The sequence below is a fragment of the Palaemon carinicauda genome, chromosome 16 (genome assembly GCF_036898095.1).
Source record: "Palaemon carinicauda isolate YSFRI2023 chromosome 16, ASM3689809v2, whole genome shotgun sequence".
Lineage (NCBI taxonomy): Eukaryota > Metazoa > Arthropoda > Malacostraca > Decapoda > Palaemonidae > Palaemon > Palaemon carinicauda.
Window position 1 is genome coordinate 49341383 of NC_090740.1, and position 19983 is coordinate 49361365.

The 19983-nt window shown below is 36.5% G+C and overlaps 7 protein-coding genes across 7 annotated transcripts; all 7 read right to left on the reverse strand.

Annotated features, from left to right (window-relative positions):
- Positions 1–945: 945 nt before the first annotated feature.
- On the reverse strand, positions 946–2506 carry LOC137655302 (uncharacterized). Its single transcript, XM_068389188.1, has 2 exons — positions 1225–2506; positions 946–1139 (listed from the first exon to the last, which is right to left on the reverse strand). Exons 1-2 carry the CDS (start codon positions 2504–2506, stop codon positions 946–948), a joined length of 1476 nt encoding a protein of 491 aa, XP_068245289.1.
- A 252-nt stretch (positions 2507–2758) lies between these two features.
- Positions 2759–3730, reverse strand: LOC137655303 (uncharacterized). Its single transcript, XM_068389189.1, has one exon. The coding sequence runs from the start codon at positions 3728–3730 to the stop codon at positions 2759–2761; it is 972 nt and encodes a 323-aa protein (XP_068245290.1).
- Positions 3731–7900: 4170 nt separating this feature from the next.
- On the reverse strand, positions 7901–9461 carry LOC137655304 (uncharacterized). Its single transcript, XM_068389190.1, has 2 exons — positions 8180–9461; positions 7901–8094 (listed from the first exon to the last, which is right to left on the reverse strand). The coding sequence occupies exons 1-2, from the start codon at positions 9459–9461 to the stop codon at positions 7901–7903; spliced, it is 1476 nt and encodes a 491-aa protein (XP_068245291.1).
- Positions 9462–9713: 252 nt separating this feature from the next.
- On the reverse strand, positions 9714–10685 carry LOC137655306 (uncharacterized). Its single transcript, XM_068389191.1, has one exon. The coding sequence runs from the start codon at positions 10683–10685 to the stop codon at positions 9714–9716; it is 972 nt and encodes a 323-aa protein (XP_068245292.1).
- A 912-nt stretch (positions 10686–11597) lies between these two features.
- Positions 11598–14132, reverse strand: LOC137655307 (uncharacterized). The gene has a single exon (XM_068389192.1). It carries the CDS (start codon positions 14130–14132, stop codon positions 11598–11600), a length of 2535 nt encoding a protein of 844 aa, XP_068245293.1.
- Positions 14133–15109: 977 nt separating this feature from the next.
- LOC137655308 (uncharacterized) lies at positions 15110–16438 on the reverse strand. Its single transcript, XM_068389193.1, has one exon. The coding sequence runs from the start codon at positions 16436–16438 to the stop codon at positions 15110–15112; it is 1329 nt and encodes a 442-aa protein (XP_068245294.1).
- Positions 16439–16690: 252 nt separating this feature from the next.
- LOC137655309 (uncharacterized) lies at positions 16691–17662 on the reverse strand. Its single transcript, XM_068389195.1, has one exon. It carries the CDS (start codon positions 17660–17662, stop codon positions 16691–16693), a length of 972 nt encoding a protein of 323 aa, XP_068245296.1.
- Between the last annotated feature and the right edge of the window lie 2321 nt (positions 17663–19983).

Consider the following 19983-nt stretch of genomic DNA (forward strand, 5'->3'; position numbering starts at 1 on the left):
ACACTCTCGTATCTTTCTTCTAAAATTTCTAATGCCATTTGATCTAACATATACTCATGAAACTTATCAAGCTTACGTGTTAGTTTTGCCTTTGTGGTTCCCCTCCGCTGTTTGGCCTTCTTCTGTGCTTCCAGTGACATCCTAGCACTATCATTTTCTCCCGTGGAGCTGCCGTTTTTCCCTTTATCTGTCATGATGAGTGTTGTCGAAATGTATGCTCAGGTACCAGATAAAAACTCAGCTTGTCGTAAAACGTTTAATTTCGACCTGTAACATTATAAAAGTCAGAATGACATACCGTTTTTTTTTCTTTACGTATAACCTTAGCAGAAACATTAATCCTTATCACCATATGAACAAACATATATAATTTCTCACTAATAATTATCATAACAATAATGTCATCACACATTCATCGTTACCAACAAGTTAAAAGATAAGTAACAATTAACTGCAAAAAGTCACTTACAACAATGCCTCCTCTCTGATACCCAGCAGATTTCTCGTGCATTAAATATCGGCTAATTTCTTCTATCAGCTCTTACGTTAACACATCCTAAAATACAACATTACTACAATATAGTAGAGGAACAATGTCAAAATGCCGATAAGACTATTCAACCGAAACATATCCATAATTTACAAATCTCATTACACAAACAATAGCATACCTTAAAGAACACAAGCTACATATCAACACCATTTGCTTGCATGAGTGCACAGCTGCACTCCTCAGCAACTACGCACGAACAGTTGGTTACGTGCACAACCTCCACCTGCCAGTCACTGGCCACGTCGACAGTCGACAGTCGACAGTACCACTGCCCACCGTCACAATTTTACACTGTCGTCAGTGAGCATGCGCAAACTTCACAAAATTTGAACATTACTAAAATACTTAAAAATAATTATTAGTGTTTAACTAATAATACACTCCCGCCTCCTTTATTGTTCTTCAACGGGTAGCAATACCACCAACTTGTGAACCGATCTCTTGATAACTGTGTCACTTTGTCCCTTATATTTTCCTGGTCTTTGTATTTTGTATCTAAAGCTTACATCTCTCACCTTATTGTCTCTGCCTGTTTCTGTATCTACAACCTGCCCCATTTTCCATTTTCCTCGCACAACATTTGTGTCTTTAATCAGAACAATATCACCAGGTTGTACATTTCTTTTATCTGTGTGCCATTTTTGCCGTACAATAATCTCTCTGCCACTTACGCCAAAAGGTGTCGACAACATTTTGTATAAAGTTCAACCTTTTCTTGGTGTCACCTGATGTAGACCATGAACCAGATGGTACTTTATTACTTGCTCTACCCAAAAGTAAATCGTTCGGACACAAATATGTTCCTAATTCTACATCCATACCAGGTTTTATTCCAATAGGCCTTTCATTCATTAACTTTGCTATTTCAAAAAATGTTGTCTGCATATCACTAAATGTCAAGATGGTAGTTCCTATGAGCATTGACAGAGACCTTTTTACAGACTTAATTAAGGCCTCACTTACCCCATTCTGCCATGCAGCATCTGCAGACCGATTAAATTTCCTTTTCAAGCCTTCCTTTGCTCCAAATTCAGTGATCTCGTTTATGTTCCAGTTGTTATCACTCTTAAGTTCTTTACTTGCTGATACCAATTGTGAGCCTAAGTCAGAGTGTACAGTATCAGGATAGCCATGAACCGCTGTAAATCTTCTGAAACACTTTAAAAAACTATAAGTATCATATCCATCTACAACATCAATATACACGGCACGTGTAACAATACAATTGAATATAACACCATAAGCTTTACCAGTTGTCCTTTTCTTTACATTATCTTTGATTTGAAAATGTCCAAAAATATCCACAGCAGTGTGATAGAATGCTGGACAAGGACTCATTCTTTCATCAGAATTCTGACCCATTCTTTGACCTTCAACTTTGGCATCCAGTTTCCTGTAAAGAATACAACCTCTCTTTATCGATCTTATGATTTTACGTGCTGAACGAACCCAAAATTTAGACTGAAGCTTACATAGTGTAACATCAACTCCAGCATGATCCAACCTGTGTAAATAACCAATGTACAAGACTGTAAATGGATGCTTACCAGGTAATAGAATGAAGCTAGCTTGGTTCCAATTAGGTTTCAACCATCTTTCCATTCTTTGTCCTACCATAATTGTACCATTTTCAGCTTGAAATGGTCCTAATCTTTGAAAACATTTTTTCCAGTTCTCAGGAAGACTTTTTTGTGCTTGCATAATCCAAAACCTCTCAGCTTCCTTAAGTGATCTAGGTTCAAGTTTCTTTAGAACACCCTTAAAAGATTTCACCTTAACAATGTTAAATATCCTAGCAGTGACTGCAATTAACATATTATAGTTGTTGAATTTCGACGCATCAATTATGGTTTCTTCATGAACAGAGTATTGTGCAAGATTAACATGAATTCTATCAGGTTGCTCACAATTCACCGATTGACTGATAGGCCACACTTGTAAAGGAAGGGCCATGAACTCTGGACCATATTTCTATGAATAGACAACTGCAACATTTAAAGGGTCCTGGGGTCTGGTCAATAGATCAGCAGGATTTAATCCAGAAGCAATCCACCACCATTCATTTGGGTCACTTTTTGATTGAACTTCTGCTATTCTAGTGGCTACGAAAGTTCCAAAGCCATAAGATTCCTTTTGGATTTGTGCTCTAACAATGGAGGAATCTGTTATGTGCATTACCGAACTAAATTTATATGTCATTTCATCTTAAATGGCTTTACGCATCCTGCACGCTATAACAGCTCCACACAATTCAAGCCTTGGAATAGATAACTGTCTACTAGGGGCTATCCTACTCTTTGCCACAATGAGCCTGCTCTCAAATGCACCAGACTCTAACTCCCACCTAGCATATGCAACAGCACCATAAGCATTTGTTGAACTTTCACTGAAAATAACAAGTAAAGGCAATCCTTTGGCTGAGGTTGGCTTAACATTCCTTTCAAAATACAGAGTTTCAGTCCCAAATAACTCACAAAAATATGACACCCATTGTTCTTTTAAATAGGAAGGCAAGGGATCGTCCCATCCTAATTTAAAGTCACATTTCACAGTGTCTCGTAGCAAAATCTTTGCTTTTAGTGTGGATGGAAGCAAAAACCCCAGTGGGTCGTAAACAGAACACATCTGACTGACGACAACCCTTTTTGTTAAAACTGAAGGTATATTTTCAACGAAATTCAACTTGTTTAAGTCTGGTTCTGTTCTTACACCCTTATATTTTGGAGAGAAATTTAACTTAGTTTTAAAATGAAACACATCCTTATTGCATTGCCAGTTAAGGCCAAGTATTCTTTCATTACTATTCTGGGACACTTCAAAGTCAGAATGCTCATTATCTCCAGTAATGGTCCATCGTTTAATTTTAAAACTGCCTTTAGAGAGTACATTTTCAATATCTCTAATTAGGCTAAATGCCTCAGCTTTACTCTCAACAGAATGGATTATGTCATCTACATAGGAATTAGTCATTATCACAAGTGATGCTTCTGGGAAGTCTTTTACCGACAATTCTGCAGTATGTCTGAGAGCTAACATTGCAATAATTCCTGAGGGCCTATCCCCGAAACCCATGCATGTCATTACATAGTGATCAGGTTTGAGATTACTTTGCAAATTTCTCCAAACAAATCTATGTACATGTTGTTCTAATTCTGGAAGCTTAATGCAATTATACATTTTGCTTATGTCACCGGCTATGCCTATAGCCCTTTCACGAAATCTTATTATTATTATTATTATTATTATTACTATCCAAGCTACAACCCTAGTTGGAAAAGCAAGATGCCATAAGCCCAGGGGCTCCAACAGGGAAAAATAGCCCAGTGACGAAAGGAAATAAGGAAATAAATAAATGAAGAGAACAAAATAACAATAAATCATTCTAAAATAAGAAACAACGTCAAAACAGACATGTCATATAATAAACTATCAACAACATCAAAAACAAATATGTCATAAATAAACTATAAAAAGACTATGTCCACCTGGTCAACAAAAAAGCATTTGCTCCAACTTTGAACTTTTGAAGTTCTACTAATTCAACCACCCGATTAGGAAGATCATTCCACAACTTGGTCACAGCTGGAATAAAACTTCTAGAGTACTGCGTAGTATTGAGCCTCGTGATGGAGAAGGCCTGGCTATTAGAATTAACTGCCTGCCTAGTATTACGAACAGGATATAATTGTCCAGGGAGATCTGAATGTAAAGGATGGTCAGTGTTGTGAAAAATCTTATGCAACATGCATAATGAACTAATTGAACGACGGTGCCAGAGATCAATATCTAGATCAGGAATAAGAAATTTAATAGACCGTAAGTTTCTGTCCAACAAATTAAGATGAGAATCAGCAGCTGAAGACCAGACAGGAGAACAATACTCAAAACAAGGTAGAATGAAAGAATTAAAACACTTCTTCAGAATAGATTGTTCACCGAAAATCTTGAAAGACTTTCTCAACAAACCTATTTTTTGTGAAATTGAAGAGGACACAGACCTTATATGTTTCTCAAAAGTAAATTTACTGTCGAGAATCACACCTAAAATTTTGAAAGAGTCATACATATTTAAAGAAACATTATCAATACTGAGATCCGGATGTTGAGTAATATACCAAACATTGAGTTCAAAATATTAGGGCCCTTTGCCCAAAAACTATTTAGAGACTGGCCCATATACTTTGCCGATGAATCAAAAACAATTCTCAATGGGGTTGATACAGATCCTGGTTTTAACACTTCATGATGTTGAATGTATGTGACAGGACCAACATAGTTTTTAACCTCTTCATCGGATAACTTCCGAATTACATTGCGCTTTGTCATGTCAAGTATCTGGTCATTATAAGCTTGAGCATAGTCTGAACCCAGTTTCATCAATCTTTTCTCTGTGCCTTTCAGTCTAGCAACAGCTACAGATACATTATTTTGCAACAGTTTGGGATCCTTAGTCCATGGAAATTTAGCAGACCATTCTTTTCTGTCCGGGTAATACATCAACCCACTTTCAATAAGAGCCACCTCCTTTTCCTCTTTTATACTATAATTGCCATTGTCTGTTGCACATTTCCCACAACGACAATACCACATCTGGGATTACAATCAGTTCCTAAGTGTTCAATGGTGAAGAAATCATTTATCTGTGCTGTAATATCAATTACGGGTTCTACAGATATATCATAGTCGGATATTGTACTGGAAACATGATTAATGCTAATGCCTGGATTACTCCTAAACACTGATAAGGTAACAATGTCGGGATGACTGCCATACACACACATTCCAAACTGTGATTCCCTGAGCTGTAAATTTTCAGCCACAGTTTCCTTAACTGTTGGAATTAAAGAGCAATAATCAGAACCAATTAGGAGATCTATTTTCCCATAAGGTCTATCTAATGCACATACATTAACACCCTTGAATAAATTTTTCACTTTTGATAAATCTACCTTACCGACTTGAGATGTAATGTCATCGATTCCATAAGCAGTAACATTGACATCATTCCCATCCTTGTCGGTTAAAACCAGATCATACTCTTTACTACTGTATGTCACAGTTTTTTCGCCCAATTTAGTCACAGCTAATCTGACACATTTTCCTTTCAGTCCCAATGCCTCAGCCACATCATTTCTGATCATTGTTATATCAGCTCCCGAGTCAAATAAAGTTTGTAACTCCTGATTACCACACTTGATCTTGTTAACCATAAATAAAACACCGTTTCTTTTCAGACTTACAAAGGAATTTCCTGTTATGAATCCCTCATGTATAATAGTATGATGAAGTTTCCCACAAGATTTATTGTTAACATCTACAGTATTACATCTGGACTTCTTTAGACATTTTCTTGCTATGTGAACACCTTTAAGGCAATTAAAGCAAATACCTTTCTTCTTTACACTCTCCATTCTGTCATTGATACTCAAGTTCTGGAAAGTTGTACAGTCTAAGATATCATGTCCATCTGAGCCATGATACCAGCACCTATGCAGCCTTGTGTTGTCACTGATCTTATTCCTGTTCCGTTCAGCATTTTCTTCTGTAATTTTAGTGAAAAGGTCAGTGATATTTGTAATAGCATTTTCAAGTCCTGCTATCCTTTCCATTACATCTGACTCTCTTCCTTGCTTTGTACTACGCTGATCTTCATAAGTGCAGGTATAATGCACTTTAGCCTTAATATTATTATTGCTTCTAATATTAGCATTAAGATATTTCATTGATTTCTTTTAACTCAAAAGGTATTCCAACAACTTTCCGAATAGGTCACGATTACCTACACACTCTGCTAACTTAACCCATTCACGCTTCTGAGTAGGTGGTAATAGTTTTTCTATCTGGCTAGTCATGTTAGCAGTATTTAATTCTGAAGCCAAACTCATTTGGTCTAAGTAAAGATAGCATTGCTCATTCTTATCAACCATCCTAATGAAACTCTCACTATCCCCTTCGGAAATAGGTTTAATAGACCTTATGTCCTCTACTACTACATCAATAATGGTTCTGATGTTCCCAAAAGTCTCATCTAATCGCTCAAACATTTTATCGAAGTCATGATCTGCACCACGAACTGTATCCAAGGCCTCTCCTGAGAGACACTGTCTTAACACAAAGGGATCTTTCCCATAATTTGATTGCATTAGTCTAAAAAAATCTCTCTTGAAATTGCTATAATCTCTCACATATCCGTGAAACCTGGGCACATCAATCGGTTTTACTTTTAAAACTTTTTTCAGCTGCATTTCGTCTTTAACTTTCACAAATATCACATGAGCTGCACACTTTCTATCTTCTAATGCTTTGATATAAACATTAGCCTCCTCTATCAATTGAGCATCACAGTTCTCATCTAATAAATTGCAATACTGTTCATTAGCTAGTTCAACTTCATCATAAGCCTTAACAACACTCTCGTATCTTTCTTCTAAAATTTCTAATGCCATTTGATCTAACATATACTCATGAAACTTATCAAGCTTACGTGTTAGTTTTGCCTTTGCGGTTCCCCTCCGCTGTTTGGCCTTCTTCTGTGCTTCCAGTGACATCCTAGCACTATCATTTTCTCCCGTGGAGCTGCCGTTTTTCCCTTTATCTGTCATGATGAGTGTTGTCGAAATGTATGCTCAGGTACAAGATAAAAACTCAGCTTGTCGTAAAACGTGTAATTTCGACCTGTAACATTATAAAAGTCAGAATAACATACCCATTTTTTTTTCTTTACGTATCACCTTAGCAGAAACATTAATCCTTATCACCATATGAACAAACATATATAATTTCTCACTAATAATTATCATAACAATAATGTCATCACACAATCATCGTTACCAACAAGTTAAAAGATAAGTAACAATTAACTGCAAAAAGTCACTTACAACAATGCCTCCTCTCTGATACCCAGCAGATTTCTCGTGCATTAAATATCGGCTAATTTTTTCTATCAGCTCTTACGTTAACACATCCTAAAATACAACATTACTACAATATAGTAGAGGAACAATGTCAAAATGCCGATAAGACTATTCAACCGAAACATATCTATAATTTACAAATCTCATTACACAAACAATAGCATACCTTAAAGAACACAAGCTACATATCAACACCATTTGCTTGCATGAGTGCACAGCTGCACTCCTCAGCAACTACGCACGAACAGTTGGTTACGTGCACAACCTCCACCTGCCAGTCACTGGCCACGTCGACAGTCGACAGTACCACTGCCCACCGTCACAATTTTACACTGTCGTCAGTGAGCATGCGCAAACTTCACAAAATTTGAACATTACTAAAATACTTAAAAATAATTATTAGTGTTTAACTAATAATACACTCCCGCCTCCTTTATTGTTCTTCAACGGGTAGCAATACCACCAACTTGTGAACCGATCTCTTGATAACTGTGTCACTTTGTCCCTTATATTTTCCTGGTCTTTGTATTTTGTATCTAATGCTTACATCTCTCACCTTATTGTCTCTGCCTGTTTCTGTATCTACAACCTGCCCCATTTTCCATTTTCCTCGCACAATATTTGTGTCTTTAATCAGAACAATATCACCAGGTTGTACATTTCTTTTATCTGTGTGCCATTTTTGCCTTACAATAATCTCTCTGCCACTTACGCCAAAAGGTGTCGACAACATTTTGTATAAAGTTCAACCTTTTCTTGGTGTCACCTGATGTAGACCATGAACCAGATGGTACTTTATTACTTGCTCTACCCAAAAGTAAATCGTTCGGACACAAATATGTTCCTAATTCTACATCCATACCAGGTTTTATTCCAATAGGCCTTTCATTCATTAACTTTGCTATTTCAAAAAATGTTGTCTGCATATCACTAAATGTCAAGATGGTAGTTCCTATGACCATAGACAGAGACCTTTTTACAGACTTAATTAAGGCCTCACTTACCCCATTCTGCCATGCAGCATCTGCAGACCGATTAAATTTCCATTTCAAGCCTTCCTTTGCTCCAAATTCAGTGATCTCGTTTATGTTCCAGTTGTTATCACTCTTAAGTTCTTTACTTGCTGATACCAATTGTGAGCCTAAGTCAGAGTGTACAGTATCAGGATAGCCATGAACCGCTGTAAATCTTCTGAAACACTTTAAAAAACTATAAGTATCATATCCATCTACAACATCAATATACACGGCACGTGTAACAATACAATTGAATATAACACCATAAGCTTTACCAGTTGTCCTTTTCTTTACATTATCTTTGATTTGAAAATGTCCAAAAATATCCACAGCAGTGTGATAGAATGCTGGACAAGGACTCATTCTTTCATCAGAATTCTGACCCATTCTTTGACCTTCAACTTTGGCATCCAGTTTCCTGCAAAGAATACAACCTCTCTTTATCGATCTTATGATTTTACGTGCTGAACGAACCCAAAATTTAGACTGAAGCTTACATAGTGTAACATCAACTCCAGCATGATCCAACCTGTGTAAATAACCAATGTACAAGACTATAAATGGATGCTTACCAGGTAATAGAATGAAGCTATCTTGGTTCCAATTATGTTTCAACCATCTTTCCATTCTTTGTCCTACCATAATTGTACCATTTTCAGCTTGAAATGGTCCTAATCTTTGAAAACATTTTTTCCAGTTCTCAGGAAGACTTTTTTGTGCTTGCATAATCCAAAACCTCTCAGCTTCCTTAAGTGATCTAGGTTCAAGTTTCTTTAGAACACCCTTAAAAGATTTCACCTTAACAATGTTAAATATCCTAGCAGTGACTGCAATTAACATATTATAGTTGTTGAATTTCGACGCATCAATTATGGTTTCTTCATGAACAGAGTATTGTGCAAGATTAACATGAATTCTATCAGGTAGCTCACAATTCACCGATTGACTGATAGGCCACACTTCTAAAGGAAGGGCCATGAACTCTGGACCATATTTCTATGAATAGACAACTGCAACATTTAAAGGGTCCTGGGGTCTGTTCAATAGATCAGCAGGATTTAATCCAGAAGCAATCCACCACCATTCATTTGGGTCACTTTTTGATTGAACTTCTGCTATTCTAGTGGCTACGAAAGTTCCAAAGCCATAAGATTCCTTTTGGATTTGTGCTCTAACAATGGAGGAATCTGTTATGTGCATTACCGAACTAAATTTATATGTTATTTCATCTTAAATGGCTTTACGCATCCTGCACGCTATAACAGCTCCACACAATTCAAGCCTTGGAATAGGTAACTGTCTACTAGGGGCTATCCTACTCTTTGCCACAATGAGCCTGCTCTCAAATGCACCAGACTCTAACTCCCACCTAGCATATGCAACAGCACCATAAGCATTTGTTGAACTTTCACTGAAAATAACAAGTAAAGGCAATCCTTTGGCTGAGGTTGGCTTAACATTCCTTTCAAAATACAGAGTTTCAGTGCCAAATAACTCACAAAAATATGACACCCATTGTTCTTTTAAATAGGAAGGCAAGGGATCGTCCCATCCTAATTTAAAGTCACATTTCACAGTGTCTCGTAGCAAAATCTTTGCTTTTAGTGTGAATGGAAGCAAAAACCCCAGTGGGTCGTAAACAGAACACATCTGACTGACGACAACCCTTTTTGTTAAAACTGAAGGTATATTTTCAACGAAATTCAACTTGTTTAAGTCTGGTTCTGTTCTTACACCCTTATATTTTGGAGAGAAATTTAACTTAGTTTTAAAATGAAACACATCCTTATTGCATTGCCAGTTAAGGCCAAGTATTCTTTCATTACTATTCTGGGACACTTCAAAGTCAGAATGCTCATTATCTCCAGTAATGGTCCATCGTTTAATTTTAAAACTGCCTTTAGAGAGTACATTTTCAATATCTCTAATTAGGCTAAATGCCTCAGCTTTACTCTCAACAGAATGGATTATGTCATCTACATAGGAATTAGTCATTATCACAAGTGATGCTTCTGGGAAGTCTTTTACCGACAATTCTGCAGTATGTCTGAGAGCTAACATTGCAATAATTCCTGAGGGCCTATCCCCGAAACCCATGCATGTCATTACATAGTGATCAGGTTTGAGATTACTTTGCAAATTTCTCCAAACAAATCTATGTACATGTTGTTCTAATTCTGGAAGCTTAATGCAATTATACATTTTGCTTATGTCACCGGCTATGCCTATTGCCTTTTCACGAAATCTTATTATTATTATTATTATTATTATTATTATTATTATTATTATTATTACTATCCAAGCTACAACCCTAGTTGGAAAAGCAAGATGCTATAAGCCCAGGGGCTCCAACAGGGAAAAATAGCCCAGTGAGGAAAGGAAATAAGGAAATAAATAAATGAAGAGAACAAATTAACAATAAATCATTCTAAAATAAGAATCAACGTTAAAACAGACATGTCATATAATAAACTATCAACAACATCAAAAACAAATATGTCATAAATAAACTATAAAAAGACTATGTCCGCCTGGTCAACAAAAAAGCATTTGCTCCAACTTTGAACTTTTGAAGTTCTACTAATTCAACCACCCGATTAGGAAGATCATTCCACAACTTGGTCACAGCTGGAATAAAACTTCTAGAGTACTGCGTAGTATTGAGCCTCGTGATGGAGAAGGCCTGGCTATTAGAATGAACTGCCTGCCTAGTATTACGAACAGGATAGAATTGTCCAGGGAGATCTGAATGTAAAGGATGGTCAGAGTTGTGAAAAATCTCATGCAACATTCATAATGAACTAATTGAACGACGGTGCCAGAGATCAATATCTAGATCAGGAATAAGAAATTTAATAGACCGTAAGTTTCTGTCCAACAAATTAAGATGAGAATCAGCAGCTGAAGACCAGACAGGAGAACAATACTCAAAACAAGGTAGAATGAAAGAATTAAAACACTTCTTCAGAATAGATTGTTCACCGAAAATCTTGAAAGACTTTCTCAACAAACCTATTTTTTGTGAAATTGAAGAGGACACAGACCTTATATGTTTCTCAAAAGTAAATTTACTGTCGAGAATCACACCTAAAATTTTGAAAGAGTCATACATATTTAAAGAAACATTATCAATACTGAGATCCGGATGTTGAGTAATATACCAAACATTGAGTTCAAAATATTAGGGCCCTTTGCCCAAAAACTATTTAGAGACTGGCCCATATACTTTGCCGATGAATCAAAAACAATTCTCAATGGGGTTGATACAGATACTGGTTTTAACACTTCATGATGTTGAATGTATGTGACAGGACCAACATAGTTTTTAACCTCTTCATCGGATAACTTCCGAATTACATTGCGCTTTGTCATGTCAAGTATCTGGTCATTATAAGCTTGAGCATAGTCTGAACCCAGTTTCATCAATCTTTTCTCTGTGCCTTTCAGTCTAGCAACAGCTACAGATACATTATTTTGCAACAGTTTGGGATCCTTAGTCCATGGAAATTTAGCAGACCATTCTTTTCTGTCCGGGTAATACATCAACCCACTTTCAATAAGAGCCAGCTCCTTTTCCTCTTTTATACTATAATTGCCATTGCCTGTTGCACATTTCCCACAACGACAACTACCACATCTGGGATTACAATCAGTTCCTAAGTGTTCAATGGTGAAGAAATCATTTATCTGTGCTGTAATATCAATTACGGGTTCTACAGATATATCATAGTCGGATATTGTACTGGAAACATGATTAATGCTAATGCCTGGATTACTCCTAAACACTGATAAGGTAACAATGTCGGGATGACTGCCATACACACACATTCCAAACTGTGATTCCCTGAGCTGTAAATTTTCAGCCACAGTTTCCTTAACTGTTGGAATTAAAGAGCAATAATCAGAACCAATTAGGAGATCTATTTTCCCATAAGGTCTATCTAATGCACATACATTAACACCCTTGAATAAATTTTTCACTTTTGATAAATCTACTTTACCGACTTGAGATGTAATGTCATCGATTCCATAAGCAGTAACATTGACATCATTCCCATCCTTGTCGGTTAAAACTAGATCATACTCTTTACTATTGTATGTCACAGTTTTGTCGCCCAATTTAGTCACAGCTAATCTGACACATTTTCCTTTCAGTCCCAATGCCTCAGCCACATCATTTCTGATCATTGTTATATCAGCTCCCGAGTCAAATAAAGTTTGTAACTCCTGATTACCACACTTGATCTTGTTAACCATAAATAAAACACCGTTTCTTTTCAGACTTACAAAGGAATTTCCTGTTACGAATCCCTCATGTATAATAGTATGATGAAGTTTCCCACAAGATTCATTGTTAACATCTACAGTATTACATCTGGACTTCTTTAGACATTTTCTTGCTATGTGAACCCCTTTAAGGCAATTAAAGCAAATACCTTTCTTCTTTACACTCTCCATTCTGTCATTGATACTCAAGTTCTGGAAAGTTGTACAGTCTAAGATATCATGTCCATCTGAGCCATGATACCAGCACCTATGCAGCCTTGTGTTGTCACTGATCTTATTCCTGTTCCGTTCAGCATTTTCTTCTGTAATTTTAGTGAAAAGGTCAGTGATATTTGTAATAGCATTTTCAAGTCCTGCTATCCTTTCTATTACATCTGACTCTCTTCCTTGCTTTGTACTACGCTGATCTTCATAAGTGCAGGTATAATTCACTTTAGCCTTAATATTATTATTGCTTCTAATATTAGCATTAAGATATTTCATTGATTTCTTTTCACTCAAAAGGTATTCCAACAACTTTCCGAATAGGTCACGATTACCTACACACTCTACTAACTTAACCCATTCACGCTTCTGAGTAGGTGGTAATAGTTTTTCTATCTGGCTAGTCATGTTAGCAGTATTTAATTCTGAAGCCAAACTCATTTGGTCTAAGTAAAGATAGCATTGCTCATTCTTATCAACCATCCTAATGAAACTCTCACTATCCCCTTCGGAAATAGGTTTAATAGACCTTATGTCCTCTACTACTACATCAATAATGGTTCTGCTGTTCCCAAAAGTTTCATCTAATCGCTCAAACATTTTATCGAAGTCATGATCTGCACCACGAACTGTATCCAAGGCTTCTCCTGAGAGACACTGTCTTAACACAAAGGGATCTTTCCCATAATTTGATTGCATTAGTCTAAAAAAATCTCTCTTGAAATTGCTATAATCTCTCACATATCCGTGAAACCTGGGCACATCAATCGGTTTTACTTTTAAAACTTTTTTCAGCTGCATTTCGTCTTTAACTTTCACAAATATCACATGAGCTGCACACTTTCTATCTTCTAATGCTTTGATATAAACGTTAGCCTTCTCTATCAATTGAGCATCACAGTTCTCATCTAATAAATTGCAATACTGTTCATTAGCTAGTTCAACTTCATCATAAGCCTTAACAACACTCTCGTATCTTTCTTCTAAAATTTCTAATGCCATTTGATCTAACATATACTCATGAAACTTATCAAGCTTACGTGTTAGTTTTGCCTTTGCGGTTCCCCTCCGCCGTTTGGCCTTCTTCTGTGCTTCCAGTGACATCCTAGCACTATCATTTTCCACCGTGGAGCTGCCGTTTTTCCCTTTATCTGTCATGATGAGTGTTGTCGAAATGTATGCTCAGGTACCAGATAAAAACTCAGCTTGTCGTAAAACGTGTAATTTCGACCTGTAACATTATAAAAGTCAGAATAACATACCCATTTTTTTTTCTTTACGTATCACCTTAGCAGAAACATTAATCCTTATCACCATATGAACAAACATATATAATTTCTCACTAATAATTATCATAACAATAATGTCATCACACAATCATCGTTACCAACAAGTTAAAAGATAAGTAACAATTAACTGCAAAAAGTCACTTACAACAATGCCTCCTCTCTGATACCCAGCAGATTTCTCGTGCATTAAATATCGGCTAATTTTTTCTATCAGCTCTTACGTTAACACATCCTAAAATACAACATTACTACAATATAGTAGAGGAACAATGTCAAAATGCCGATAAGACTATTCAACCAAAACATATCTATAATTTACAAATCTCATTACACAAACAATAGCATACCTTAAAGAACACAAGCTACATATCAACACCATTTGCTTGCATGAGTGCACAGCTGCACTCCTCAGCAACTACGCACGAACAGTTGGTTACGTGCACAACCTCCACCTTCCAGTCACTGGCCACGTCGACAGTCGACAGTAACACTGCCCACCGTCACAATTTTACACTGTCGTCAGTGAGCATGCGCAAACTTCACAAAATTTGAACATTACTAAAATACTTAAAAATAATTATTAGTGTTTAACTAATAATACACTCCCGCCTCCTTTATTGTTCTTCAACGGGTAGCAATACCACCAACTTGTGAACCGATCTCTTGATAACTGTGTCACTTTGTCCCTTATATTTTCCTGGTCTTTGTATTTTGTATCTAATGCTTACATCTCTCACCTTATTGTCTCTGCCTGTTTCTGTATCTACAACCTGCCCCATTTTCCATTTTCCTCGCACAATATTTGTGTCTTTAATCAGAATAATATCACCAGGTTGTACATTTCTTTTATCTGTGTGCCATTTTTGCCTTACAATAATCTCTCTGCCACTTACGCCAAAAGGTGTCGACAACATTTTGTATAAAGTTCAACCTTTTCTTGGTGTCACCTGATGTAGACCATGAACCAGATGGTACTTTATTACTTGCTCTACCCAAAAGTAAATCGTTCGGACACAAATATGTTCCTAATTCTACATCCATACCAGGTTTTATTCCAATAGGCCTTTCATTCATTAACTTTGCTATTTCAAAAAATGTTGTCTGCAAATCACTAAATGTCAAGATGGTAGTTCCTATGAGCATTGACAAAGACCTTTTTACAGACTTAATTAAGGCCTCACTTACCCCATTCTGCCATGCAGCATCTGCAGACCGATTAAATTTCCATTTCAAGCCTTCCTTTACTCCAAATTCAGTGATCTCGTTTATGTTCCAGTTGTTATCACTCTTAAGTTCTTTACTTGCTGATACCAATTGTGAGCCTAAGTCAGAGTGTACAGTATCAGGATAGCCATGAACCGCTGTGAATCTTCTGAAACACTTTAAAAAACTATAAGTATCATATCCATCTACAACATCAATATACACGGCACGTGTAACAATACAATTGAATATAACACCATAAGCTTTACCAGTTGTCCTTTTCTTTACATTATCTTTGATTTGAAAATGTCCAAAAATATCCACAGCAGTGTGATAGAATGCTGGACAAGGACTCATTCTTTCATCAGAAATCTGACCCATTCTTTGACCTTCAACTTTGGCATCCAGTTTCCTGCAAAGAATACAACCTCTCTTTATCGATCTTATGATTTTACGTGCTGAACGAACCCAAAATTTAGACTGAAGCTTACATAGTGTAACATCAACTCCAGCATGATCCAACCTGTGTAAATAACCAATGTACAAGACTGTAAATGGATGCTTACCAGGTAATAGAATGAAGCTATCTTGGTTCCAATTATGTTTCAACCATCTTTCCATTCTTTGTCCTACCATAATTGTACCATCTTCAGCTTGAAATGGTCCTAATCTTTGAAAACATTTTTTCCAGTTCTCAGGAAGACTTTTTTGTGCTTGCATAATCCAAAACCTCTCAGCTTCCTTAAGTGATCTAGGTCCAAGTTTCTTTAAAACACCCTTAAAAGATTTCACCTTAACAATGTTAAATATCCTAGCAGTGACTGCAATTAACATATTATAGTTGTTGAATTTCGACGCATCAATTATGGTTTCTTCATGAACAGAGTATTGTGCAAGATTAACATGAATTCTATCAGGTAACTCACAATTCACCGATTGACTGATAGGCCACACTTGTAAAGGAAGGGCCATGAACTCTGGACCATATTTCTATGAATAGACAACTGCAACATTTAAAGGGTCCTGGGGTCTGGTCAATAGATCAGCAGGATTTAATCCAGAAGCAATCCACCACCATTCATTTGGGTCACTTTTTGATTGAACTTCTGCTATTCTAGTGGCTACGAAAGTTCCAAAGCCATAAGATTCCTTTTGGATTTGTGCTCTAACAATGGAGGAATCTGTTATGTGCATTACCGAACTAAATTTATATGTTATTTCATCTTAAATGGCTTTACGCATCCTGCACGCTATAACAGCTCCACACAATTCAAGCCTTGGAATAGATAACTGTCTACTAGGGGCTATCCTACTCTTTGCCACAATGAGCCTGCTCTCAAATGCACCAGACTCTAACTCCCACCTAGCATATGCAACAGCACCATAAGCATTTGTTGAACTTTCACTGAAAATAACAAGTAAAGGCAATCCTTTGGCTGAGGTTGGCTTAACATTCCTTTCAAAATACAGAGTTTCAGTGCCAAATAACTCACAAAAATATGACACCCATTGTTCTTTTAAATAGGAAGGCAAGGGATCGTCCCATCCTAATTTAAAGTCACATTTCACAGTGTCTCGTAGCAAAATCTTTGCTTTTAGTGTGAATGGAAGCAAAAACCCCAGTGGGTCGTAAACAGAACACATCTGACTGACGACAACCCTTTTTGTTAAAACTGAAGGTATATTTTCAACGAAATTCAACTTGTTTAAGTCTGGTTCTGTTCTTACACCCTTATATTTTGGAGAGAAATTTAACTTAGTTTTAAAATGAAACACATCCTTATTGCTTTGCCAGTTAAGGCCAAGTATTCTTTCATTACTATTCTGGGACACTTCAAAGTCAGAATGCTCATTATCTCCAGTAATGGTCCATCGTTTAATTTTAAAACTGCCTTTAGAGAGTACATTTTCAATATCTCTAATTAGGCTAAATGCCTCAGCTTTACTCTCAATAGAATGGATTATGTCATCTACATAGGAATTAGTCATTATCACAAGTGATGCTTCTGGGAAGTCTTTTACCGACAATTCTGCAGTATGTCTGAGAGCTAACATTGCAATAATTCCTGAGGGCCTATCCCCGAAACCCATGCATGTCATTACATAGTGATCAGGTTTGAGATTACTTTGCAAATTTCTCCAAACAAATCTATGTACATGTTGTTCTAATTCTGGAAGCTTAATGCAATTATACATTTTGCTTATGTCACCGGCTATGCCTATAGCCTTTTCACGAATTCTTATTATTATTATTATTATTATTATTATTATTATTATCCAAGCTACAACCCTAGTTGGAAAAGCAAGATACTATGAGCCCAGGGGCTCCAACAGGGAAAAATAGCCCAGTGAGGAAAGGAAATAAGGAAATAAATAAATGAAGAGAACAAATTAACAATAGATCATTCTAAAATAAGAAACAACGTTAAAACAGACATGTCATATAATAAACTATCAACAACATCAAAAACAAATATGTCATAAATAAACTATAAAAAGACTATGTCCGCCTGGTCAACAAAAAAGCATTTGCTCCAACTTTGAACTTTTGAAGTTCTACTAATCCAACCACCCGATTAGGAAGATCATTCCACAACTTGGTCACAGCTGGAATAAAACTTCTAGAGTACTGCGTAGTATTGAGCCTCGTGATGGAGAAGGCCTGGCTATTAGAATTAACTGCCTGCCTAGTATTACGAACAGGATAGAATTGTCCAGGGAGATCTGGATGTAAAGGATAGTCAGAGTTGTGAAAAATCTTATGCAACATGCATAATGAACTAATTGAACGACGGTGCCAGAGATCAATATCTAGATCAGGAATAAGAAATTTAATAGACCGTAAGTTTCTGTCCAACAAATTAAGATGAGAATCAGCAGCTGAAGACCAGACAGTAGAACAATACTCAAAACAAGGTAGAATGAAAGAATTAAAACACTTCTTCAGAATAGATTGATCACCGAAAATCTTGAAAGACTTTCTCAACAAACCTATTTTTTGTGAAATTGAAGAGGACACAGACCTTATATGTTTCTCAAAAGTAAATTTACTGTCGAGAATCACACCTAAAATTTTGAAAGAGTCATACATATTTAAAGAAACATTATCAATACTGAGATCCGGATGTTGAGTAATATACCAAACATTGAGTTCAAAATATTAGGGCCCTTTGCCCAAAAACTATTTAGAGACTGGCCCATATACTTTGCCGATGTATCAAAAACAATTCTCAATGGGGTTGATACAGATCCTGGTTTTAACACTCCATGATGTTGAATGTATGTGACAGGACCAACATAGTTTTTAACCTCTTCATCGGATAACTTCCGAATTACATTGCGCTTTGTCATGTCAAGTATCTGGTCATTATAAGCTTGAGCATAGTCTGAACCCAGTTTCATCAATCTTTTCTCTGTGCCTTTCAGTCTAGCAACAGCTACAGATACATTATTTTGCAACAGTTTGGGATCCTTAGTCCATGGAAATTTAGCAGACCATTCTTTTCTGTCCGGGTAATACATCAACCCACTTTCAATAAGAGCCAGCTCCTTTTCCTCTTTTATACTATAATTGCCATTGCCTGTTGCACATTTCCCACAACGACAACTACCACATCTGGGATTACAATCAGTTCCTAAGTGTTCAATGGTGAAGAAATCATTTATCTGTGCTATAATATCAATTACGGGTTCTACAGATATATCATAGTCGGATATTGTACTGGAAACATGATTAATGCTAATGCCTGGATTACTCCTAAACACTGATAAGGTAACAATGTCGGGATGACTGCCATACACACACATTCCAAACTGTGATTCCCTGAGCTGTAAATTTTCAGCCACAGTTTCCTTAACTGTTGGAATTAAAGAGCAATAATCAGAACCAATTAGGAGATCTATTTTCCCATAAGGTCTATCTAATGCACATACATTAACACCCTTGAATAAATTTTTCACTTTTGATAAATCTACCTTACCGACTTGAGATGTAATGTCATCGATTCCATAAGCAGTAACATTGACATAATTCCCATCCTTGTCGGTTAAAACCAGATCATACTCTTTACTACTGTATGTCACAGTTTTGTCGCCCAATTTAGTCAAAGCTAATCTGACACATTTTCCTTTCAGTCCCAATGCCTCAGCCACATCATTTCTGATCATTGTTATATCAGCTCCCGAGTCAAATAAAGTTTGTAACTCCTGATTACCACACTTGATCTTGTTAACCATAAATAAAACACCGTTTCTTTTCAGACTTACAAAGGAATTTCCTGTTACGAATCCTTCATGTATAATAGTACGATGAAGTTTCCCACAAGATTCATTGTTAACAGCTACAGTATTACATCTGGACTTCTTTAGACATTTTCTTGCTATGTGAACACCTTTAAGGCAATTAAAGCAAATACCTTTCTTCTTTACACTCTCCATTCTGTCATTGATACTCAAGTTCTGGAAAGATGTACAGTCTAAGATATCATGTCCATCTGAGCCATGATACCAGCACCTAT

What these genes read in the sequence shown, in the direction of transcription:
- LOC137655302 (XM_068389188.1), bottom strand. Translation starts at nt 2,506, where the DNA reads ATGGCCCTTCCTTTACAAGTGTGGCCTATCAGTCAATCGGTGAATTGT. An exon ending in TGTTGTCGACACCTTTTGGC is followed by an intron (nt 1,140 to 1,224) that starts GTAAGTGGCAGA and finishes TTCTGATTAAAG; the next exon opens with ACACAAATGTTGTGCGAGGA.
- LOC137655303 (XM_068389189.1), bottom strand. Translation starts at nt 3,730, where the DNA reads ATGTATAATTGCATTAAGCTTCCAGAATTAGAACAACATGTACATAGA.
- LOC137655304 (XM_068389190.1), bottom strand. Translation starts at nt 9,461, where the DNA reads ATGGCCCTTCCTTTAGAAGTGTGGCCTATCAGTCAATCGGTGAATTGT. An exon ending in TGTTGTCGACACCTTTTGGC is followed by an intron (nt 8,095 to 8,179) that starts GTAAGTGGCAGA and finishes TTCTGATTAAAG; the next exon opens with ACACAAATATTGTGCGAGGA.
- LOC137655306 (XM_068389191.1), bottom strand. Translation starts at nt 10,685, where the DNA reads ATGTATAATTGCATTAAGCTTCCAGAATTAGAACAACATGTACATAGA.
- LOC137655307 (XM_068389192.1), bottom strand. Translation starts at nt 14,132, where the DNA reads ATGACAGATAAAGGGAAAAACGGCAGCTCCACGGTGGAAAATGATAGT.
- LOC137655308 (XM_068389193.1), bottom strand. Translation starts at nt 16,438, where the DNA reads ATGGCCCTTCCTTTACAAGTGTGGCCTATCAGTCAATCGGTGAATTGT.
- LOC137655309 (XM_068389195.1), bottom strand. Translation starts at nt 17,662, where the DNA reads ATGTATAATTGCATTAAGCTTCCAGAATTAGAACAACATGTACATAGA.